The 25,109-nt window shown below is 47.0% G+C and overlaps 1 protein-coding gene across 4 annotated transcripts in view; it reads left to right on the top strand.

Annotated features, from left to right (window-relative positions):
- Nucleotides 1–25,109, top strand: part of MGRN1 (mahogunin ring finger 1) — a 56,396-nt gene that overhangs the window by 9,888 nt on the left and 21,399 nt on the right. For all 4 annotated transcript variants that reach the window (XM_054080346.1, XM_054080344.1, XM_054080347.1 and 1 more), the window contains exons 3-6: nucleotides 614–702; nucleotides 7,686–7,832; nucleotides 17,429–17,546; nucleotides 21,553–21,619. In XM_054080346.1, coding sequence (XP_053936321.1) covers nucleotides 614–702; nucleotides 7,686–7,832; nucleotides 17,429–17,546; nucleotides 21,553–21,619 — 421 coding nt within the window. The remainder of the gene's footprint in view (nucleotides 1–613; nucleotides 703–7,685; nucleotides 7,833–17,428; nucleotides 17,547–21,552; nucleotides 21,620–25,109) is intronic.

Genomic DNA, 25,109 nt, shown 5'->3' with positions numbered 1-25,109 from the left:
GTGGCAATTCCCTTTGCATTTCATACTGGAGTCCCTCACCAGTAAGGAGAATTTCAGTCTGAAGCATCATCACCCTTTACTTAAACGACAGTCTGTGAGAGAAGGGCTCTTGACTGTAGAATAGAACGAGCCCCCCTATGCCCGTCTTTCTTTTCTTTTCCAGAACATTTGTCCCATTGTTTCAGAATAAAAAGAGTTTCCCCCAGTAATCCAGGGCTTGGGATGGCTGATTAGCAGTCAAGTCACTGTTTGCATGCTGTAACACACATGAAAGAGCTGCGTCTCTTCTGCTGAAGCTGGAGGTGGTTTCTTTAGTGGTAATAAAAGCTTGTGAGAGCAAGGCTTTTCAGACTGAGAATTCAGGATGCAGAGAAAGAGCTTGTGAAAATGCTTTCTTAAAGCACCTACTCTCAGTATGAGCTATTGCTGGGCCAGAGCAAGGTTTTCACCCATATGCTTGATCCTTCTGTAAATAAAATTCTGTTTCTTGTGGCTGTGGTACTGAGTACCCTTAAAGGTTGATGTTTCTTGCTTTGGGTAATTGTATGTCAGCTAACATGCTGCTACCTTTTATAGTATAAGAACAGGAGAATTATTTGCCTTTTTGTTCCAGTTTCCCTATGTAACTCCAGCTCCACATGAGCCAGTGAAGACACTGAGAAGTTTGGTGAATATCCGCAAAGACTCTCTCCGACTGGTGAGGTACTGTCACTGTCTGAACCTTTCCTTGTTCTCAGCGATCTGCCATCCAGAGCCAAGCTGTATTGGATAAGATTTTGGAGAAATAGTTGAATTCCATGTCTCTGTTGCTAGATATGTCCAGAATTTTCTGCATTCCTTTGTGATCAGAACTTCCATGTGGTTTGTACACTCCCTGTCCCTAGACTTCATAGAATCACAGGATGGTTTGGGTTGGAAGGGACCTCAAAGCCCATGCAGTTGCAACCCCCTGGATCACCTCCCACTGGATCAGGGTGCAGCCCTGGATGGGGCAGCCACCAGGTTTTGCTCTGGAAAACCCTGAGTGGTGTTTCCAAACAGGATCAGCAATGTATCTGTCTCTGCAGGACCGGCAGAGTGGTAAACAAACCCATGAAATCATTAGCCTGAATGGAAGATGTTAGTCAGGTCAATAAACCCCACAGATTCCTTTCTGCATTCTTGTGCAAGGAGAAGCCAAAAGGCAGCTGATCCTGGTGCAAGTCATGGATCAGGAAGACTGATCCTGAGTGAAACTTCCTCAGGTTTCTCCTAATGCTGAGATAATTTTTGTCCCAGTGTTATGTATGCACTTAGATGGCTTGTGACCCATGTGTAAGAGAAGGTCTGGACAATCCTGGAGATTTCTTACTTTTCACTGCGCTACACTGAGATCTAAATCAGCACTAGCTGGGTTAAACACAACAGCTAACGCTCCGACCTGTGGCTGCCTCTTTAAAACAGACGGCTGAGGTACAGGGGCCCAGCAAACCACACTTTGTTTTGGTCTGAGTGACCGGGCAGGTGTCCAGGCAGAGAGTTTCTCAAAGATCCTTGAGTCACTCCCGAGTTCCACGTGTCAGGCGCAGGGCTGGAGTGCTGGCAGGGGCCCAGCTTCAGCGCTCAGCCAAGGTGGATCTGAGAGCATGGTGTAAACGTGAGTCATTTGAGTCACAACCACATGAAACCATGGGTTTGTTTTTATTTGAAAACTGAAGGTTGGTTTTATTTGCTTTAGTTTTTTTTTTTTTTTTTTTTAAGTGAGCAGTACCTGTGGTTTCAAACCTGATTGAACAGGAAAGGAAGGAAGAACTTGAGAAAAAGTAACCATTAGTAAACTGCTCTGAACACCATCTGGCCTTTTCAGCTAAAGGCTGAAGTACTTCTCCTGGAAACTGTCTAGCTTTCTTCCCAGACTTGCTGTGGAACGGGGATTTTGTTCTCTTTGCAGGCATCCATAGGCAGTATAACATTTCATAGAAGCCGAATGGGAAGTGGCTTTTTCACTGGCAAAGGTCTTGCTGTGAATGAAGGAGTTGATGGGGTTTAGTCCTTGCAGTTCTGACCTCCTCCTGGGTGTGGTTGTGTGTCCTGTACCCTCAAGCAGAGTTGCAGCTCTGGACTATTGGAACTTCCTCCTCCTCTCCCAAGTAACAAGTGGTGGGATGAGAGGAAATATCCTCAGCTTGCAGCAGGGAAGGTTTAGATCGGATATCAGGAAATATTTCTTTACTGACAAAGTGGTAAAGCCCTGGCAGAGGCTGCCCAGGGCAGTGGTGGAGTCTCCATCCCTGGAGGGGTTCAAAAAGTATGTAGATGTGGAACTTTGTGACATGGTTTAGCAGGCACGGTGGGATCGGGCTGACCGTTCAACTGGATGAGCTTTCAGGTCTTTTCCAACCTTAATGATTCTGTTATTCTATAAAATGTGGTGTCTGTGCACCTTCAAGGTATCTAGGTTTATTACCAGGGTCTAATTCCTGGTACTGTGGGCTCTTTCTCAGCATCATGAAGCTCTTGAGCTGCTGTGTTAGTGCTGACGACACCACCGCCAACGTTACTGTATTTAATTTTGTACTGATGTAGACCCAAAATGAGATTTTAATTGCTAGTTCCCAAGAGCACATTTTGTCTTGTGCTTTTCTACTGCTCTGGACTAGAGGCTTTTCTTCTCTCCCTCTATGCACATAAAGACGCTTTATGCCCTCTCCAGCTTGGTTTATTTACAACCAGTGGTTGAGACTTGCGCATTCTTTCCAGAACTGGTTAAGTTCAATTTACCACCTCCTCCATCAACTAAAATGATACAGAGCCAAGTGTCTAAGTGTAAAATAGGTTGTGATGGTAAACACCTCATGAGCTTCTTGCTTTAACTTGTGCTTAACTGAAAATTAATTGTTCACCTGTGAAGACGGTGTTGATCCATGATTTGGAGTGTAGGGCTTTATGGAGGAACATGAGGAAATGTCCACCCTGGGCTTCCTACCTAGCTCTGACCCAACAAAATGCTGAGCTTTGCCAATTCTTGAATATTTAGGGCAGCTTTGGAGAGAAGCAAGAAACCTGTGGATATTGGTGTTGAACCTTGTGTTAGTGTTTGGTTTCTAGCAGGATAAGACTCTGGGAAACTCGGAGGAGCACAGCATGAGTTTTGCTATTAACCACTAAAAGAAGACAACTGCCTCATGTCTGTTTTGTGTCCCTCTTTGGCTCTGGGTTGGAAGCTTTGTTTCAGAGCTGAGGGCTGGTACTGGCTGTATACTTGTACCCTGAAAACGCTTCCGGTTGCAGGAGGAAAATAAAAGTGATTCATGGAAGAGTTGTATGGGTCAGCCTTTCTGCTGCAGCATGGGCTTTGGATAGCGTGATGGAACAAAAGTGCCGAAGGTATCAGCAACTGTAGTGGTTTGGGAATGTGTCTGAAGCAGCAGTGATATCAAGGAGAGTAGTGGGACCACTGAGTGTTTTGGATAAGGGAGGCAGGTCGTAGAGACTGAGGGGAGACAGGTGAGTTGCTCTGAGTGAGAGAAGGGAAATCCCTTCTCTTCCCTTTCCAGAACAATGGGGCTGACGTTGAGCCTTGGAAGAGTTCATCCTGTGGTGGAGATGGTGCTGGTGAGCGTGCTGGAACTGCCGGCTCCCAGCCCTGGCTAGTGTTAAACTGCTCAGATCTCTGCAGAACCAAGGAGGTAGAGAAGCCTCTACTGTATGATGATGTCCCACGAATGCTGATAGAGGTGTCAGCTGGTTCTTCTTTCACCTAGCACCCACTCTGACACTGTCGTAACACATATCCCCACCTTAGTAAGTCAAGTGATACGTAGCTTTTATCCTGCACATCTGCTAGGTCATTGGTCAAACCTTTCAATCTTCTCAAGGGGTGGAATCGGGTTCAACTTAACTTATTCTATAAAGTTGTCGTGGCTGCTGTTAATTATATTTTTGTCTTTTAATTCTTTAACAGACAAATAAAAAGTTCCAGCTTTCCCATTGTTTTATCCAGAAGTGATGCCAAATCAACTGGCCTCAGCTCCCTTGTTCATCCCGCTTTGCCTTTTCCATGATAACATTGGATGAGCTGTTTGTTCTCAAAGGTGGTCAGTCTCTCTGCTCCGTAAATGTGATTGTGAAGGCTGTGTGATTATCTCATGTGCATGACCAAATGGCACACTTAGCAAAGTCACTGATTCCTAAATTTGTGCATGCACCTGTGACCACCTCACATCAGCACTGTCTGCAGGGCTCGACTAAATGTACGCTGTAAACATCCAGTGCAGGTGGAACCAGAGGAGCTCTTGAACCACCTGAACCACCTCCTTGTCTGCCAACACTGTTGCAAAAATGGAAGGAATGCAAAATGTGTGACTTTGTCTTGTTACTCCCTTGAAGTTACATCCCACTGGTCCTGCACTTTAAAGTGGAACACAAGATGTCCTTGCCTCTCAAAGTATGCACCAAAGTAGTTCTTGCTTGTTCCTTGGTCCACCTACCAGCTGGCATAGCTGCTCATGCAGTCTTTCCTCTCCCGAACTCCTTGCTATGTGGCAGATTTTCTTCCCCTCCAGCACCACGCACGTTGCAGCTGGGAGATGTGTACATAGCCTCGGTGTGGCTGTCACCATTCAGGCCTGTGTACTTTGCCCCTGCTCCAGTGATGCTGCTGCATGCAGACAGGGCTCTGTCTCTGCTTCTTCCTGGCAGATGCAGCCTCCAGAAACCTTCTCTCCAGGCACTGCAGTTGGTGGTGGCCCCTCAGTGGTTTCCCAGGGCAACAGATCTTGTCTAGTCTAGGCTTAACCCATTTTCTTCTTGAAAGGGTGGAAGCACGTTTTGAGTGCAGAGGTGAAGTTGAGAACAGGAGGGTGATCTGGGAATCTGTGTGCTTTGTGTGGCTGAACGTGGAAAATCCTCAACCTAAGAAGGAGATGGAACTGTTGGAAGAGGTCCAGAGGCGGGCTACAAAGATGATAGGTATAAACTGGAGAGGGGCAGATTCAGACTAGACATTAGAAGGAATTTCTTCACGATGTGGGTGGGGAGGCACTGGAACAGCTTGTCCTGGAAAGTTGTGGCTGCCCCATCCCTGGAGGTGTTCAAGGCCAGGTTGGATGGGCCTTGGGCAGCCTGATCCAGTGGGAGGTGTCCCTGCCCATGACAGGGGGGTAGAACTGGATGGTCTTTAAAGTCTCTTCCAACCCAAACTATTCCATGATTGGATCTCCCCTATGTCTCCCACGTTGTTTCTTAGGGCAGTTCTTATAGGCATCCAGACCCGTGGTGGTGTTGATCTGTAAGTCGTGTGCATCGGGCATCTCTGGTTCAATATTCCCTATATATGCAGTGGGTCCCAGTCATGAAGAAGCTTCCATCCATGCTGCCTGGAAAGGGTGCTGGTTCCCCCTTTTCCTTACGTCTTCTGGAAGAAGCAACAAGTGGATTGTAGCCTGGATCCTTCACTGCTGCCCTTGGATCGACGGAGAGCAGCGCAGCAAGAGATAATTTTCAGAAGCTCATGCTGCTGCTTTTTTGTACACACACAACACTTATGAGTGGGTTGTTGCCATCTGTGTTCTTGGGTCAGTCCAGCACAACATACTGAGGCTGCACACGTGCTTTCAAGGCAAACCTGCCCTGCTGGCTGGAGTGATTCTTGTTTACAGCTTTCAGGTGCTGTGATTTTATTCTTTGAGTGCAACTGGTGTGAAAATACCACCATCTGCTGTATTCTGTGTTGTATCCAGGCTGCTGCAGATGTTTACACTCTCTGTTCTTGGCCTTTGTCTTCTTCATAGTAGCATGTTGGGTGTATTCTAGCTTGATGTGCTGTCGTGACCTAGGTGAACCTCTGGCAAAAGTCTTGTTTGGAGCTCTCCAAGTTCCTCAGCCAGCAATGCCAGCGTGTGCTGCAGCGATTCGCTAGGGTTACGTTAGTTAAGTGTGTGTGTTAGGTATAAGCTGGAGAGGGGCAGATTTAGACTAGACACAAGGAAGAATTTCTTCACTACGGGAGTGGTGAAGCGCTGGGATAGGTTGCCACGGGAAGTGGTGGCTGCACCATCCATGGAGGTGTTCAAGACCAGGTTGGACGGGCCTTAGGCAGCCTGATCCAGTGGGAGGTGTCCCTGCCCATGGCAGGGGGTTGGAACTGGATGATCTTTAAAGTTCCTTCCAACCCAAACTATTCTGTGATTCTATTTGATTGTATTGCTCTGAAATTTCTGTATCAAATTGCTGAAGCTGAACATTTTGTTCTTTTTCAGTGTGGTATTAAAATTCATGCTGTGGAACCATGTTAATTAGGCAGCAGTTATTACACCTCAGTGAACTTGGTAACTAAGGATTGCTCTGACAGTTTTTTGGTTATGGAGGTGTGCCTGGCCTTGAGTATTTCAGCAGTGCAGCATATCCATCAAGGCTGTCTAATGAAGGGAGAGGCTGATTGGTGCTGTGAAGTCAGAGACAGTGCCAAGCTTTTCCTGAACAGTTCAGCTCCTTGGCTTTGACCCAGGCATCATGGCAGCTAAGGTAATAGTGACAGACAAGTGAGACTGAAGCTGTGTTGCAAATCAAGCAGCAATGTACGGCCTCTCAAAGGCAACCTGCTGCACTTGCCCTTCCTACGTGGTATGTGAGCTAACAGAGGTGCCTGCAGTCAGAGACTTACAGCAGGGTTTGAATTTACATGTGAGAATCTGTTGCTGCTCTACCAAAGAATCACATCTATTCTCTCTGTCGCTTTGCCCTTCAAGGCAGAGGCGATCTCGTGGTGTGCTGTGTTGGCTGCTTGCTCCAGGATCTGCAGGTCTCCCTGGCCATTCCTGGCATGTTCGAGCTCCCTGTTCGTCCATGCCCATTGCTCGCTGCCCTGCTTACCACCTTCTTCATTGGATTTGTTACCTGCCTTCTGCAGCAGCAGAGGAACAGTACCGGGCGTTGGTGATCACACAGTGTCATCCAGCTGTACAGCAGCCCATAGCCAAGTCATGACTCACCTTTACGTTAATTGAAATAACTTCTAAACTTGTTCTTGTATCAGTTATCCCATCTGTTACACAGTTGAATGAGTTAATTTTTGCTCATACAATAAATGTGTGAGAGCTTCAGTTGTTCACAGCATCAAAGGTTTAGGTAATGATTGTGCATTTAAAGGTATTTGAAATTCCTTAATTTGGGTGCTTTCTGATCTGAATGTCATCTTCTGTGTGATACTGCAGGTGCTCTTTGTTGAGCTTCGGGAGTTCTTTGTGTTACTGAAACCTTGTTTTTTCCTTGTCGTGCACCATTTCATTTTGCAGAGTTAACAGAATTAGGCTTCAGACTTCCCAGGCCCATGCAGGATTTCTTTAGCCCAAATACTGACCCTAATGTGAAGGTTTAAAAGGAGGGAGGGTGTTTCTTCTTCTAAGGGTTTGACATTCAAGAGTCCATTCTTGTCTCAAGACAAGACATTCTTGTCTCATCCTGTGTCCTGGCACCGTACAGCTTGGGTGAGATCCCTCAACACCGCCCATGCATAATTCACTTCAAAAACCTCAGCCAAATCTTGGAAGAACCTTCCTCAAGAGGAAGGAATGGAAATCTAGGAAGCCCCATGGTGCCTTCCCTGCCCAGAACACCTAGGTTGGAGTACTCTTGTCCAGATTTCCAGAGTAATCTTGATGATAGCTCATAAATACACATTCTAATCCTCTGGCATTGTCTTTCAGGTATAAAGATGATGTTGACAGTCCTACTGAGGAGAATGGGAAGCAGAAAGTCCTGTACAGCTTGGAGTTCACATTTGATGCAGATGCCCGTGTTGCCATCACAATCTACTGCCAGGCTACAGAAGAGTTTGTTGGTGGCATGGCAGTGTAAGTCCTGGGCTAGTGGGCACGTGGAAGTGGCACAGGAGCTCTCCGGGGATAAGCGTGTCAAACATCTCCTGTTATCACCCTGAGGGCTGTACTCCTGGGGTTGGTGGAGGGGGAAATCTCTTCTTTTCCTGTTTTGATCCATATATTCTGACAGCTTTGACTATTACTTTCACTTCCCTTCCCCACAGAGCCAATATCCTCTCTTGTTCCCTCTCTGGTTTGTTTTTGTGTGTGGGGAAACCATTCTGTGTGCAACAAAGGAGAGGAACGTGCAGCTGAGGCTTTATCAGCAAGATGCTCTATGAAATTAAAAAAGCAACCCCCCTTCCCTTCAGACACTAACAGTTTTTTTCCAGATCACCCAACTCCCTGAATTTCTGTGTTCCCTGCAAGCAGAACATCCAAACCACCAAAGTAAAGTTCAGCCTGACATTTACATAGCGAGTTGTATGGAAGTGAGACCCCTCCAGAGCCCCTTTTGGGCTAAATGACCCCTCCGCACAGGCTGCGTGAGGTGGCTCTCGGGAGGATTTGCTGCCTTAAGCCCTGTTTTTCCTGCTGGTTATGCATATCAGCCTTTGGCTCACTGTAGAAAGAATGGCCAATACGTCATTGATAATAATAAGTCTTTCTTGTATCCTGGTAGTGCATCCCTACAGATTTTAAACCTTTTTTATCTGAGTTGGCACATTTAAACCATTCCAATCAACACTGTATCCTATAAGACTGAGAAAAATTTCCTCTCTGAAGATTGAAGATGGCCGAAATGTGCTCTCTCTGGGGTGAACTGGGTGCAGGTGAGCTGCTGCTATGTTGTGGCAGACTTCCAGGGGCCATGGGACAAAGAATTCTTATTGTTCTATGGGTAGGGGAAGATTCAGGCTGCAGAAGCTCTTGGCTTCCTCTAGTAGAGGCTTTTGGCTGCTCAGCGGCTCTGTGCACGTGGTGCTGACGGCTTCTGCAGTGGTGCTCGAGATTGGGGGTAAACTTAGGTTTATTGAAGGCATCTGCAGAAGTTTCTGCAGGGAGAAATGTTCATGACAAACCATAAAATGGCTCACGTGTTTTATACAAAGGATGACCATCCCACCAGTGATCAATGAATGGTATGTTTTTGGAAATGTGACCAGCCAGTGGTCCCCATTCACATGTGCGTTCCTCCAGACTGGAGGATATTCTGATCCAGAATTTTTGTTCGAGGCCAGGTTGGATGGGGCTTTGAGCCCCTGATCCAGTGGGAGGTGTCCCAGCCCATGGTAGGGGGATTGGGACTGAATGGGCTTTAAGGTCCCTTCCAACCCATACCGTTCTATGGTTTTCCTGCCCCTTTTCTTCTGTTGAAGCCTGTGGCTGCCTTTATTTTGGGGAGGTAATAAATCAGCTCCTCTTAAGTGTTTGGAAAATATCTCTCAGCAAACCCTGAAAATGCTTTCTCTTTGGCTCCAGCTTTTCCTGAGCAGAGCTGGCTGCAGCAGGATGCTTTAGAAATCCTGACTGAGTTTCCGTGTTCTGTCTCTTAGGTCCTTAGGTTTCCTGTGAATTTAGTGCTTAGTGAAGGTGTTGGAATGGCAGCCTTGGAGATTGAAGTCCTCTTTTCCTAACACAGGTACAGCGTGGAGAGGTGGCCAGTGTCCTTTGTGCTGCTCTGCAACGTTCCTTGGTTCTTGACCTGGAAAACCATCTGTGGGCTGTTGGGGAGCACTGAGGGCCTCTATGGCCAGGGTGGATGCATTTAAATTGCCAGACTTCAGGCATGGCTTAAATCAGTGAGCTTTGTCCTAAATCATTGATTTTGATCTTGTTTTGCATATTCCTTTTTTGGGTTTCCTTGAGGAGAATTTGTCACTGGTCCGTAACCATGAAACATCTGCATTTACACCTCAGCATAAGCATCACATCAAACTTTGTGCTGCATTGTACAAAGAGCTTAAGCCTCTAAAGAATAAGCACAGGTATTTTTTCAGACTCTTCTAGTTTTGTGTTTTATATCAAAATGGCAAAAAAGAGTTTTTCTTACAGGAAGAAAAAAGGACACATCCTGTGTCTTGATCAAGCTGTGTTGGAATGGAGCTGCAACCAAATCACCTGAGACCAGCAGCGTAGCGTTCTTGTTGGTTAAACTGCTCTGTGTTGGACTCTTAAGAGACTCTCTTGTCAAGTTGTGCTTTGAGTAATAATTGCTTAATGGAAATATTGTAGTTAACAAATACAAGGGACTGTTTCTGGACAGAGCGTGTTTTCACTCCTCTGTAACTGGTAGCTCTCTGCTCAGGACTCTGTTGGTTGATTGGAGCCAACAACCAGTTTCTGATTCACTTAAGAACACGTTTTACTGAAATGTAGTGCCATGCACTAAGCCAGTGACTGTCACCAGTGCTGTTATCTCTTCCTTAAAGCTTGTGCAGCAGGTGTGTGCTGCCCTAATTGCTTTTTGAATTTAATTGGAACAATTAAAGTTTCTGAAAGTTAACACAACTGTCAACCTCCAAAAAATAGGTTTGTTTTAAATCTGAATTTTCTAATCCACCCTGTCCATGGGTCGTTGAGAGATAGATCTCTGTTCAGATGGCAGAGGAAAAGCCTTTGGTTGTAAACCCTGCCTGCCTCTGCACGAAACCAGGATCAGTAGTGAGCAGTCATTGCCTCGCTAACGAAGCGTAGCCAGCAGCAGTTCCCAGCACACTAAACCTTTACGTCAGAAGCCAAAGCGCTAAGATTCAGCTCTTGCTTCCACTGCTGGCCTTTTATTTAATAAGCCATACTTTAATTTCCCGCTGGTATAGGAGCTATGAGCTATCTGTCTCTGCTCCGGAGTTCTCGGACAATAAAGGTGAGGGGGGGCTGCACCAGAAGCCTGGGAACCTTTTGGAAGGCACGATCCTGATTTCATGCTGGATGTGTAGGTAATAAAGGCTGGGGGAAGCAAGTTACAAATATAGACTTTATAAGCTGCTTTAATTCAACCCAGGCTATTTTTCCACGTGGAAGCAGCTCATGAAGCACGTCTTGGGGCCAGTGCAGCTGCCTGAAGTAGGCATCTCTGCTTCTCTGGATTTGCTGGCTGCTTGTAAAAACCTTCTGAAGCTCTGATTTTGGCTTTGCAAAGCAGTTCTGAAAGGGCAATGCTATAATTACTTTGATTTATTCTTTTCAAATCCTAGTGGAAAAAAAAAAAAAATCCGGTCTGCATTCTTAGAGCTCTCAGTGCATTTTTAGTGCATTGATAGCAATGCAGCTTCCCCATCCGGGCTGGTAGTTCTTCCTTTTTCTCAATTCCTTTGGTGCTAACAGCTGCATTCAAGGAACAAGCATGTGCAAAAGCTGCACTGGGTGTATTTGCAGAGCTCTTTCTATCGCTGTGCCCAGCACTTGATTGGGAAGAAGATGCTCTGTAAAACAAACCACTTTTTTTTTCCACTCTCCTAAATTGATGCTAAATCCTAAAATGGGAGAAACTTTCTGGACCCTTGTCCAAAGCAGAAATTTTCTCCTAGTCCCCAGCCTGCAGCATGGCTCCTTAGAAGCGCTAAACGAGTTATTCTTGCTTCTCTGCTGAAACAACCACTGATCCTGATAGCATCAGCGCTCCTGCTCCTGTGAAACTCCTAGGAACGTGGTTATGTTCACACAGTTTGAGGGGAGAGAAGGTAGGGTGGCTTTCCATCAGCAAGAGCATTGCTTATCATAGAGTCTTTGCTCATCTGAGAGTCACAATGCCCTGTGTGTTGGGAGCTTGATTTTGAGAGTGTCTGAACGCTGTGACGGAAGGGAAGCCTTTCTTTCTGCAAGCCAGGAAGCTTCCTCCCAGAGTTGTTTGGGCTCCAGTTAAAAGCTGGTGGTGTTATCAGTACGTGCTGCCTGTCCTAACCTGTCTTAAAGGAATGTTCAGCAGACGTTTCCAGGTAATCGTGCTGGGAGATGCGCTCAGCTATACCGTTTCCCAGCCAAGATCTTGGGAACATGTAGCTCCCGACTGGTGCCTGCCTCTTGTGCGGAACTGTTGAGCTCTTCAGGGGGAGCTGCATCATCCCCTTTGCAGGACCACGGCTGCCCAGTAACATCTGGAGAAGGCAGATGTGTGGCCGTTGGCGATTGCTGAGGGGTCCTCACTTCTGCAGCCCCACACTCAGGGGAAGGTACCCAGCATGTTCTGGTGCTGGTGCAGGTATCTGTGGGAGTCTCTTGGATTAAATGGAAATTAGTTTAACTCTGGAGTGGATTGCTGCTCGCCCCTCCTGTGTATCTTTTGCCTGGTTGCTTTGTTGTGAGCCTAGAGGCTTATTAGAGTAGAATGCATTAGTTCAGAGGACCAGCCAGTGCGTCACCACAGAGGTAACAGAGACCAGATCTGCCTGTGTCCAGAGTCTATCTAATGGCATGGAATTAGTGGTGAACTGCCTCTGAACACCTCAAGCCTCCGATATCCTCAGTTTTATTTTTTTTCCTGATGGCGTCCATTGCCTTTGGTTTTGCACAACTGTTCAGCTTGTTTCCTGTGGCAGTCCCTGCCTTGAGCTATAGCCGAGCATCTTCCCTGAGGATCTGCTCTCGTCTTTGCTTAGTGGTGGGTGTGCTCTGGGGGAGCCGCTCTGAGCTGTAGCTGGCTTGGAGAGTAATATTTCTCAGTTTGTCCTTTTCTTTGGCTTCAGCTTCCCGGCAGCTGGGTAGAAAGCAGGGCAGACCGTGGTTGGGGAGACAACTGTAACAGCTTGACTGCTCAGCTGTGAGGACGAGCCTTGTATTGCTCAGTGTCACTGAGGCTCAGCGATGCCTGTCAGCTTCAAAAATGTCCTACAAACAAAAAGAAATTTGCTGTCAGAATCTGTGATGCTAACAACTGGCTTTGAAGACTTGCCAGCCAGAGAGGTGGCCTGCGGTACAGGTGATCGATTCAGCCACCTCAGCTGAAAGGTGAAGGGGCACTGTGGTGGGCCATGTCTAAATGGGGTGAGAGTCTCTGTCTTGGCGTATGCAAGACATGCAGGCGTATTAGCTGTCCTTGAGTGCTCACTAGGCATTGCCCATAAGCATGTAGTTTAAATGAGAAGATCTTCCACATTGCATTTCCATTACAGGGAAATGCAATGCTCCTCAGCAGCTCTGAGAGAACAGTTGAAGGACTTGCAGTTTGTAGCCTACTTTCTCTTGCAGTAACTGGTTCCTCTTTTTGCACCTTTACATGTCTTTGGTTTAGGAGACTGGTATGTTTTTTTTGAACAGGTTGTGATCAAGTTCATGTTCTTTTTTTCATGTGTGCTCTACGAATGCTTCCCATCCTTTTCTGGCAAAGCCTTGGTGCGCACACGGTGAGCCTGTTCCTGGGAGGGCCCCCGGGACTTTCCAGCTGCAGGTATCCTGCTGACTAGCAGGAAGGATTGTGTAGTTGAAACATGACAGCAGCGGTTGTTTCCTCAGGGGAAGGAGTCAAACCAGCCCTGTAGCTGGAAGCACTTAAAACAGCCAGCTCTGAAGACGTGAGCAATCCAGGCAGATCAGGAGCTGATGATAAATGTGACATGAGAGGTTTGAGTTCTGAAGTCCATTGTTATGAAAAAGATCCTCCTCTCTGGGCAGAAAAGGTTCTCTTCCATATCGTGATAATGTTGCCAGGCTCTGTTTTTTCATTATAAAGAGAAAACATAATGAAAATAGGTCAGTCTAGCTCTGCAGTCCTTGCCTGTTGTCAGGGCTGTGCTGTTTGTGTCACTGATGCACAAATGGGTGCACAGCGTTCTTTGTTTTAAAGGAATTCTCATTTCCCTGTTTGTTTTGCAATGCCTGCTACACTCATCGCAAACATCCCACCGCAGCCTTTTAAGCTGACGGTGGCCGTGACGCTGCAATAGATGATAAATTCTGTCTGCATGTGGAAATTGGAATAGCTGGTTCACAAAATGAAATCCAGCTGAAATGAGTGCTCAGCACGTGGCTGTTTGCAGTAAAGCTTGCGTAGGAGAGACAGAGGCACTCAGATATTCCTTTGGTTATTTAATAGCCTCTGTCTAGTCAAGGCCTTTGAAAGGTGCTCTTGCTGCTTTTGGCTGTGGATGTGGTGATTAATATGAATTCTTTGTGCAGAGAGGTTTCTTCTGTGTGAAGAAATCGGAGGCAAGTGCTGTTTTCTGCAAGGCACAAGCCTTTAAAGCCAAAGCCTGCTTTGATCCAGACAGACCCCGGTCCGCAAGGGAACGCTGTAGCGTGCAAAGTTCACAGGCTGGAGAGCTAAATTCTCTGGATTTCACTGAGCCGACAAACCCTCTGTCTTTAATGGGAGTTCTGGCCTTTGTGCCTCTCTGTGTAGCTGTTGTGTCAGCCGCCAGCTTTGAAGCCTGGTTGGAGTCATGAGTGTGAGTTCAGTAGCTGGAGGCAAAGCTCTGCAGGTGCTGGAGCAGGACATGGGTGGCAGGGCTTCAGCTGCCTGGTAAAAGGTTTGTTTCCCTCAGCCTGAAGTGGAAACTCCATCCTAGGAGGAAGCAGGAGGTGAGAAGCCTGGCAGGGACTGCAGTGTAGCCACTTGGCACCCGGTTAACTTCCAGACTCTGCTTGGGACCCGCTTTGGCTTGAACTCTGACCGAGACCCAGGGCTACAGCCTTCTCGTATTTCAGTAGTGGGTTTTTTGTCAATAAAAATCACTTTGGGTTGAGACACTTGCTCAACTCCTCTCTTCCCCTAAAGCTGACCTGTGAGATCCTGGCCCAAAATTAAAGGGGAGAGTGTTTGGGTGGAAGGAACATGAATCTTTCTTTCTCTGCACTTTCTTTCTAGTAGGTTCCTGATTTGCTGACACCTTAGTCACTCTTCCATCCTCTGCTTTGCCAGCTGTGGAGGGAGAATTGCGCCTCTCTGCCGCGCTGGGAAGCTTTGAAAGCACCACAAAAGAAGCTGGATACAGGCTTGCTCTATTCATGGTGCTTGACAACTCAGTAAATAAAACTTCACTCAATTGCTCGCTCCATACTTCACACATAAAAGACCTGTCATTCTGATCTCTCCCACACCGTGCTTTAAATGCTAAGGATGGAGCGAGACCTTCTAGTAAAGTGTCACAATTTCAGCGCAGTAAAGAGCGATCTTTAAGGTATTGTCATAAATGGCATAGTGCACCTTCGCTGGCAGGAAGAGCGGAGTGGATGTAGTGGACCTGGCCTTTGTCACAGCCTTCCAGAATTTACTCTGGACCTTGGGACACTTGATAAGCCCTCTGGAACCTCTGAAGGTGCAGGAACTTCACTGGCTTTCCAGAGAAAGGCAGCAGTTCATGCAGAGGGGAGCCTATATTTTCCTACTTGGGTTTGAAGGGATTAATAAATATTCATCATCTTTTGGCATCCAGGTTCTTATACCTTCAGTTACAAAATGCACCCTAGTCATCGTGCTTTGAGGCTCTCTGTTACAGTGCTGGCTGGCCTGAGTCCAGGAGGGCAGCCCACTGTCTCTGTGGGCTCTTCTGCGCCAGCAGCAGGTAGGGAAACCTAGAGTCCTCCCTAGAGTGTAAAGTCACCTCAGTGTCTCTTGAAAGTTGAATTGTAAGTTCAGGCATGTGGTCTCTAATCAAGAGAATCTCGTTAATTCAAGACCAGTGTGGATGAAGCTTTGAAGAACCTGATCCGATGGGAGGTGTCCCTGCCCATGGCAGGAGATTGGAACTGGATGGGCTGTAAGGTCCTTTCCAACCCAAACCATTCCATGATTCTATGAATCACCTCTGCCATCCTCCAGCCTGGTCTTCACAACCCTGGTGTGATGCTCAGTTCTGCAGCTCTTGGCTGACTCTCCCTAGGGGCTTTTCTCACAGTTTTCACTTCACGTCCTCTGGAAGCGAGCTGCCCAGCCCTCTTGCTTCTTGCTTACAAAACCCAAAAGGCATTACCTGGGATGTAGAATAGCTTTGGATTACCATCCCCTTTTTGTGCCCTGTGCTCCTTCACGAAGTGCAGTTAGGCTGAAGGAACTTGGAGCTTTCCAGCCTCTGCATACGTACGTGGTGGTTTGTCAGCTGTGTCTGTGTTTCAGAACATCCTCGAAAGTACAGAATCCTGTTCTCCAAGCAAGGATGCGCTTTCCTTTGCCTCTGTGCATGCTCTGTTAACTGCTCTGCTTGACAGGTCTCCTTCCTGAATGGCCACATCAAAGCCTCAATCTCCTCTGGTGTCTCCTTGGCAGGACTGGCACCAGTACTGCCTGTGTTATTCTTTGAGAAACGGAGTCAGTGAAGCCTGAGGAGCTGGTTTTCAGTGGTGTCCCAGGTTGAACTAAGGAAAAATTTCAGCGTATTGTTCCTGGTGCTACTGTGACACTTGTCCCCGCACTGTCTGGTTGACCAAGAATAGTGGCAATTAAGTTTGAGCAGTCAGCAAGGCTTCAAGCTTGTAGCTGTTCTGCGTGCGGTGGCTGGAGGCTCGCGCTCTGTGTGTCTCACCTGGTGAAGCTCTGGTTAGGAGGTGATGTTAGTGTGCAGGAGGAGAGAGAATGTCCCGTTGCTGTGACTGGCTGCTAAAGCTCTTCTTGTGGAGCTGGAGCCAGACTGGTCTCGTCGCTGTGCCAGAGGAGGTTCCTGTTTCAGCAGCATAAGCCTCTTGGGCAGGGGTCTCTCACGTTCTCTCTGGTTTGTCAACATGCTCTGAACACACAGTTAGAGGTAAAACCACCTTCAGATGTTCTCACCCCGCTTTGCAGTTTGCTGCCTCCTCTCTTGTGCCAGAGTTGGTGTGGTGAAAGGCTGTGCGCATCCAGCTCAGAAATAGCCCTCCAGAAAGGGGTGAGAACCTATTGATCCTGTTTTGCCACCGAAGCCCACTGTGAATCCCACCATCAGTAGTAATGATAAGTGGGAAGTGAAGCGTCTCTTTTGGGGCAGACAGCGCTGGGTGGGATTTGGGTGCAGGAGACAGTGGATGGTCTCTATGGTGCCATTCCAGAGATGTTTGTCCTAGACTGGCAGTGCTGGCGCTTCAGAGCTGGGCTGCAAGACAGTGGAAGAATTGTGAATGGCATGGAGGACTACTCAGTGGCTCTCTGGTGGTGTTGGTAGCCCTGCAACACCTTTGGGGAAGCAAATGAGGAACAGAGGAGTGGATTGGAATGGTTCTTGTTCACCAGGACGATGGCAAGCTGAGCAGTGCTTCTCACTGCAGAGCTGTCCCATGGAGGCACGGGAAAACTTCCAGCGCTGTGTTGGGTTGTGTGTTGCCACTGTTACATCACTGCTCGTTCTTCCTGAGTTTCCTGCAGAAAATAAGGCTGTGTGCTGGGCTGAAAACCCGGGCTGCTCAGGCCCTGGGTCTGTGAGCTAGCCTTTACCAGGACGCCGCACCCCACGTATTCCTCTGGCACTCAGTGTTTCCAGGCAGGTCAGTCTGGATCCAAACAGACCTTGCCCGTCTGCGCTGCTTTCCCTCCCCTGTGCTCTCCTTGCTTTGACCTTTCCCTTCCCTTTTTGTATCCCCACGGAATGGCTGCCAGCCCCTGCCGGCTCTGCCTCTTCGAGCTGCCACTTGTGATTCCTGAGAGCCCGACGGGCGTGAATGAATGAGAGCCTAGCAGAGAGCAATCGTTTGTTACAGCAAGTGTTCTTTTTCCCCCCTTTCTTCAGATACAGCACAAAGAACCCCTCTCTGCAGTCGGAGACTGTTCATTACAAGAGAGGGGTAAGCCAGCAGTTCTCCCTGCCTTCCTTCAAGATTGATTTCTCAGAGTGGAAGGATGATGAGGTAAGGCTCTTCTCAGTGTCCCCTTCTTTCCACAACCCTGTTGTCCCAGAAGCACTGGACTCCATTTAATGTCGGGAAGTTACAGCTGGAAGCCGCCCTCTCCCAGCTGCAGTGGTGTGTTTGTGGGTGGGAGGCTGCAGGGCCCTGTGAGGAGCAGGTATGAACACTGGGAATTGACAGGAAGATGAGGCAAACAGAGAAGAAACCCAAAGAACTGATTGTTGATATTGCTGCTCAACTGGGATCTCAACATCTGGGTTAGGAGGGAGACTGCAGAGACTGGCACTGGAGCTGTTCCTGGAGGAACTCACTGCTCCTCAGCCTCGCTCTGCCTGCAGCCAAAGAGCTTGTGGGAACAAACGTCTGTCTTGATCTCTTTGTTTTAGTGGGTTTTGGGTTTTGTTTTTTTGGCTGGTTCTCTAGAAAAGCGGTCTCCGAAGTGGGGTGAGTGCAGACAGTTCACTGGGCTATGGGAAGAACTTCTGTAGTAGGTATACTTATCTTCTAAATAATAAATATACATAGAGTAGGAATATGGGCTCAGAATTTTTTACTGATGGGATGAGTCATCAAAATTGTTTGGAGACCACCCTGTTCTGTTAGAGGACCACATCCTGCATTATTGACTGCAGCGGTACAGTGTTGTGGGAGGAAACTCTCCCTTCTGGGACAGGCTCACACTGGTGCATTAATGCTGAATAAGCGAATGCCCTTCTTCTTTTAGTTTAACCCATAACTGCAAACAGACGAGGGTTTCATTTTAATGAAGCTCTGTGGCTTTTACTACATAGCAAGATCTGTGGAGTCCTGTTAATTTTAGTGTCCAACCCAGGCAGTAACTTTGCTTCTTGGGCCTCTGAACTTTGGCACAAGGACTTTCCCTGCACGTGAGGCCGGGCAGGGAAGCCTCGGGTCTTTCTCCTGCTCTGTGGAGAAGTGCTGTAAGAGACTTGAGATGCTGTAAGAGACAAGAGAAGTTGGTCTGTAGCTACTGCTGAGGTATTTGTTCCTGTGGACACCTCTCCAGTAGTCGAGACAGATACAGTGTTCATATTCCTGACGCAGGTCTGTGTAAGAGTATTGGCTGTGTGAACCCTGGGAGAGAACTCTACCTGTTTAAAAAAAAAAAAAAGAAAAAGAAGAATAAGATAACTCTACATATTAAAAGAAAGAAAAGAAAAAAGAAAGGGAAGAAGTGCCGTTTCATGTATTTTGAAAAGATTGAGTAGCTATTGTCTTGAAGTGACAGTTATAACCATAATCAGTCCGCGCCTTACCAAATGCTGTGGCGGTTACCAAGAGCCTGCAAAGTCTGGTCTCCTGATGTCTTGGCTTCTTTGCCAATGTATGATTTCACCAGTTCAGCCTACAAAAACCTGGCAGAGCTGCTTTTCAGTCCCTTCTGTTGTCTTGAGAGAGCTGGAAAGCAGGAGCTTGGAGCCTTTTCTTCTTAAAGAATTGAGAAGCTTAATTTTCCCTTTTGTTCTTGCCAGCAAGGTTTGAACTGAAGTACTAAAGTCATGCCCCTCTGACAGCTTAAAGGAAGAGATGCTGTGGAAAAGTAAGCTTAGAGCTCCCTTTCCTTGATTCTGCTGCATCTCCTCTCTTATTTTGTGGAGGGCTGTGGCTGTGGAGAAAATATGGAATAAGCGCTGGGATTTGGAAGAGTTTCTTCTCCTGTTTCGGTGCTGTGCACGCATCAATCCTTGTCCTCTCAAGTCCGGTAAAACACAGGCAGCTAAATCATCTTAACTGGCCACTGAAAGGCAGCACTTTGATCTGAGGCGACTGGCGGTGTTATCGCTCAGCCCTGTACGACTGGCTGCTTCAGATTGCTTTCCAGCTTTGTTATTGGCATTGTCCAAAACCCCCAGATTTACTTCATAGTTTTGCTCAGTGTAATATTTGCATACGGTGTAGTTCTTGGCTGGCCAACAGAGGGGAAAATAATGTTACATTGGGTCGTTATGTGGAAAGATTTATACAAGTTTACTTTCTCTTCTTAATACATTGGTTTGCTTGTAAGTTATAGTGTATGGCTTGTGTTGAGGCAGTTGTTTTTAGGTCGGTAAAGATGAGTGTGAAATGGACCCTTAAAGAGGCCTTTTGTTTGCGAATGCAGAAGTTTGTATCGTAAAGCAAACACGATTCTATGATGTGACTTGAACTTCAAATGGGAAAACAGTAACTGTTGTCGTAAACCACAGCAGGAAGCAAAGCAAACCCCTAAGCTTCTTTCAGCAGTTTTAATCAATTGTCCTTGATGAATTTTTCCCTCTGTGGCATGCCTTAATGGTTCAAAAATGCAGGCTGGAAAATAGCAAGTTCAATGAGTCTCTTCTATAACCAATACCAAGAAGTTAAATGAGATTGCTGTGTTTGCTGTGTTACTCTGCTGTTTTTGAAAGAGAACACGTTCTGGTAGTTTGAAGGATGAATAAGATGTAAAGCCACTATACAGAGGATAAAAACCAGTATCATCCAAGTCTGAAGATTCGCCAGGTCAAATCGTAAGGTGTTCCAGCACGTGCTTTCTGTTTTTCTGTTTGCAATCAGCTGTGCACATTTGAACGGGAGGGGTGTGTGTGTGTGTGAGAGAGAGTGTGTGTGCACGCAGAGCTTTGTTACACAGCAAAGAGCCACTTCTAGAAAGCACTGCAGGAGCTGAGTGGCCCCAAAGGCATGCAGCCTGCTCAAGGAACGTGCAGCAGCCATAGAGAGCAGCGGAATGACCTTTTTCTCTCCCCCTGGCACGTCCCATGGAAAGCTGGTGAGCGGTTGCAGTCCAAACCACGTGCCTGAAGCACTTGGCAGAGGCGCAGCCGTGTGTGTGATGGGCTACGGCACCCGTGGCTGGTGGCTCCTGGGTATCATGTCTCCCAGTGGACCATTCATTGCACGATGAACATTTCGGTTGTAATTAATTTGAGGAGGAACCATTTTCACTATGTTAAGGCTCAGGGTGTGGGTCACCTTCCCTCCCTTCTGGGTGTTTTTTTGGTTGCCATTGGTGCCAGTGGCTGTGGCTATCTTGGCAGTTCATCTTTGGAGGGACTGGCTGGAAAAAATCATGCTGCAAATTATGTTGTGGCTGAAGAAAAGTGAGAGAATCCCCAAAGCGCTACCTGAATGGTGCTGTGGTGCTTTGAATTGGGTCCGAAAACAGACTACCTGCAATACCATGATGAAGTGACATCTTTTTCTCTCTTGGCAAGAGATGAGACCAAAAAGCCCCAAGACATTAACAAAAAGAAATCCAATCTCTGAGCCACTTCCCTTCCTGGCACAGTGCGGTGTTTGTAGGGTTGCATTTTTCTTGTGTTTGTAAGATGACAGAGCTTTTGAAGTGCTTTAATGAAGTGCAGGGCAAAGGAAGAAATTGAGTTTGTTTTTCTTGGACTCAAGTGAGATTTTAAATTTTCACTCTTGTCCATTAGAAGGTCAAGGACCTGAATTTCCTGACATGCCAAGAGATGACAATCAGTCTGGTGTTTCCTTGAAGAGTTGTCCAAGCTTGAAATTGTACAGGTTTTCTCTATATCTTCCAAAGTGTTATGCAAGAGTTGGTATTTCTTTGTGGTGTAGGGAGTGTAACTCATCCTGCTGTGCCATAACCAGGGTATCCTGCCATACATAAGCAAAACTATGGCACGAGTTGTATTTTGAGAAGCTTGTCCTCCTACAAATCACTTAGGACCTGTTTTCCAGGTGTATGACTTGGTGAGAATTAGAAAGCATATAAAATCCAAACAGAGATCCTTTCCTTTGCGATCCACAATGTTTAGTGCCACATCAGTGTATAGATGTTGTAGTTATTCTCACTGACTGCCTTTAAAAGCTGGTGTTTGAATTTTAAATCCTCCTGCTCAGTCGTGTCCATTTGAGACCGGGGCTGGTGGCCTGTCAGAAGGAGCCTTCATTCCATTGATGTTAATATTATCTTGAGCATTGTCTTCAGGCCAGCCTGGTGTGAATTGTCTAACCTTGTCTCCTTCCTTTCACTCAGCTGAACTTTGACTTGGATCGTGGCGTGTTCCCTGTGGTCATCCGAGCAGTGGTGGACGAAGGGGATGGTAAGCGTGGTGCTCTGCTCCCCTGGTCTCCTTTAGTTCTCTCTCGGGTTGTGTGACTCCTTCAGGACAGGCCTCCTTCTGCAGCGAGGAAAACATTTCACCCATAGCAAAGGCTTGGGAAGCCTTTCCAGTATAAAAATATTTCAGGAGTTCACCTTAACCTCCCTGTGTTAAAAGGGCCCAGGTAACCATGTGTTCTTAGATAAAAACATGCTTTCAGAATAGCCTAAATTTTTTAGATTCCTAGAATTGTTAAAGTTGGAAAAGACCTCTTAAGCTGATCCAGTCCAACTGTCATCCCAACACCAAGTCACCTGCACTAGAGAATTGCTAATACACACTGGATACAGAATCAGTATTTTCAAGTTTTTAGCTTTTCTGAGACCTCCAAGCATCATACAAACTGCTGCTTGTGTGATCGAGTCCTGTCCTCGGGACATGGTGCGGACCACCCGGTTATAGATCACAGGATTGTTAAAGTTGGAAAAGATCTCTAAGCTCATCCAGTCCAACCATCAGCCAAACCCCATCATGCCCACTAAGCCATGTCCTGAAGCACCATGTCTACATGTTTTTTGAACCCCACCACAGATGGAGACTCTCCCACTGCCCTGGACAGCCTCTGCCAGGGCTTCACCACTCTGTCAGGGAAGACAGTTTTCCTTATTTCCAGTCTGAACCTCCCCTGGTGCAGGTTGAGACCATTTCTTCTCATCCCATCACTTGTTACTTGGAAGAGGAGACCAGCACCCACCTCGCTACAACCTCCTTTCAAGGACCTGTAGAAAACGCCCAGGTATTTAGCACTGGAATAGTGTTTAAAAGAGCTCCTGGCTCTGCCACCAGTGCCAGGCACAAACTGGAGCAAATGACTTCCTTTCCCTTCGAGTTGAGCATTTGCAGTCTGTAAGGCAAGGAGGGAGCTGGTCTTTTCCCCTTTTTGCCTTCATCAAAGCTCTCGCTAACTGTAGGGTGGGCCAAGGAATGATCAGAGGAAAAGAAATTGCTTTAAGGTGCTCAGGCCACTGTTCATCCAAATACAGCTTCACTCAGCTGTTTAAAATTCTGCTTGGTTACAATAAAACAGCATAACCTTTGAGAGGGAGGCAGCAAGTGTCCAGATCCTTGCTCACCTCGCTCAGTGTTTCCCTTAGGGGAAACGCGCTTTTGGGCTCTGTGTTTGCATTCATTCTGGGCGTCAGCAATGAAAAGGGTACAAGGAAGTCATGTTTTCCCTCAAACTGGGGGCTGTTGTGGTCACAGGACCAGCATTTCCCTGCTGCATCCTGTGATGGTTTTGTGCAAAATGTAAGGATAATTAGAAAGGAAAAAGAATCTATTGTTGGTTGCATTCTTCAGTGCAGTCACTGTGCTCAGTTCCTTATGCTATAGATGTGAAAGTGCCCAGAAGCTCATTGCGTTCTTTTCCAGCCCTCCAAGCAGAGCAAAACAGAACTGGATGAACCAATTTAAAGTGTGACTAACAAAGCACAGTGCAACATAAAGGCAGTTACTTCTAAAGTGCATCTATTTTTAGTGATTTCAGGCTCTGTTAGTAAGATTGATGTATTATATGTTTCTCGACGATAAATATAAACCACCTTCCTGTGTTTATGGAGCTTTTGGCAAGGCATTTGTACTTTCTGATGCTGGCCATGGCTAGAGGACCAAAACCAGAACAGGAGGCAGCAAGGGAAGCATGCATTTATGCACATACCATGCTCAGCCTTAGCCAACAGTGTACTGTCATCTATTTTAATAACCTGGAAAGGCAATTCCTTTTAAATCCTCTCCTGGAAAGAATATTAGCTCAAAAATATGTGACACATGAGCAAGATTTGAGGAAATAGTGTGTTTTCGTTCTGTTTTTTAACTGATGGGACTGGAAAGAGCTGGCCTTGTGTGTTTGGAGCACCTGGAAAATCACAGCTGGCCTCGAACTGCGTGTGTTAAATAAGATTGAATGGCAAATTAAAGTAGCAGTCAGCGAGGTGTTGGTTTGGACTGAATTCTGCCAGGACATGATGGTGTGCCTTGAAGAATGCGAGTTTGCAGTGTTAGCCCTCTCCTGTTCCTGCCAGCAGGATTGCTCTCGGGGAATGGTACAGAAACCCTTTGAGGAGGGAAGGTGCCGCGCAGAATGTGCAACTCCAGCCACACACATTGAATGCTACGGAGGATGGGAAGGGAAGGGAAGAGATGCCTGCTCTCTCTTGGCTGCTCAAACTGTGGGAAGGGACCTGAGTGTCACTGGTGGAGTGAGCTAGAACAGCCTTGCTCTGGGCTGGCAGTGGAGCAAGCAAGCAGATGAATTCCCAGTTTTAGCCCTCTTTTCTGCATGCTGTGATGTTCCTGATTGCACCCAGATTGTCATGAAAGCTGGTGAAGGGGCTGGAGAACAAGTCTTACGAGAAGCAGCTGAGGGACCCGGGGTTGTTTAGCCTTGAGAAGAGAAGGCTGAGGGGAGACTTTATTGCTTTCTACAACTGCCTGAAAGGAGGTTGTGACGTCCTTTCAGAGGAGTGACAGGTGACAGGACAAGGGGGAATGACCTCAAGCTGTGCCAGGGGAGGGTCAGACTGGATATCAGGAAGAAATCTTTCACAGAAGGGGTTGTTAGGAACTGGCAGAGGCTGCACAGGGAGGGGGTGAAGTCACCATCCTTGGAAGTGTTTAAAAGACAGGTAGATGAGGTGCTCAGGGACATGGTTTCGTGGCAGATAGGAATGGTTGAACTCAATGATCTAAAAGGTCTTTTCCAACCTAGTGATTCTATGATTCTATGAACCAGTCTCAGTTGCCCATCAAATCTGCAGGCATGGCCTCTTCTCCCACCTACTGCGGTTTCCAAACGTGATCTTTGCACTTGTAGTCCAATGAATGGTTCCTCTTGTGATCTCTGGGGGCCCAAACGAACCTGTAGAGCACCTTTCCCTTTTAGATAACACAGGAGCTGCTTCCTTCAGCTGTCAACTCTCTGGCACAGAGCTGATAGTGGTGTCTGCCAGCTCTTCTGTGAGTGCTGAGCACAGCCGGGGTACTCGGTGATCCAGGCAGGGTGAGGTGGTTACATCCTTTCCCTTCCCTCAGTGACTCCTCCACAACCTCTGTCTCCCATTTCCATACGATGAATCTGAACATGATTAAGCAAAAGAGTCCAGCCAGTTGGAGCTGAGCAGAACCTTAGCGTCTTCAGCCAGAGAGACTGGGATTGTACCTCTGCGCTGTGTTTTTGTTTGCTGAGGGAGCCATGAACGCAGTGCAGAAACCTCTGACAGCCCCTTCTCAATGCCGTTGGATTAAGAGGGAAGCCTTGAGTTTGGAAGAGAGAAGATGTGATGTTTGTCTTTGGGGAAAAAATCAGAAAACTGGACAGAGGTGTTTGTGTCCAAAATTGCTGTGGGAAATAAATGTTTTATTGGCATGTCAGATTCAAGCGAAATAAAGTGATAAGTACCAGAGCTGGAAGTGCTGCCAATTGTTGTTAAAC

Source organism: Cuculus canorus, chromosome 15, assembly GCF_017976375.1.
Source record: "Cuculus canorus isolate bCucCan1 chromosome 15, bCucCan1.pri, whole genome shotgun sequence".
Lineage (NCBI taxonomy): Eukaryota > Metazoa > Chordata > Aves > Cuculiformes > Cuculidae > Cuculus > Cuculus canorus.
The sequence above is the reverse complement of the archived record's forward strand: the minus strand, read 5'-3'. Positions and strand labels throughout refer to the sequence as shown.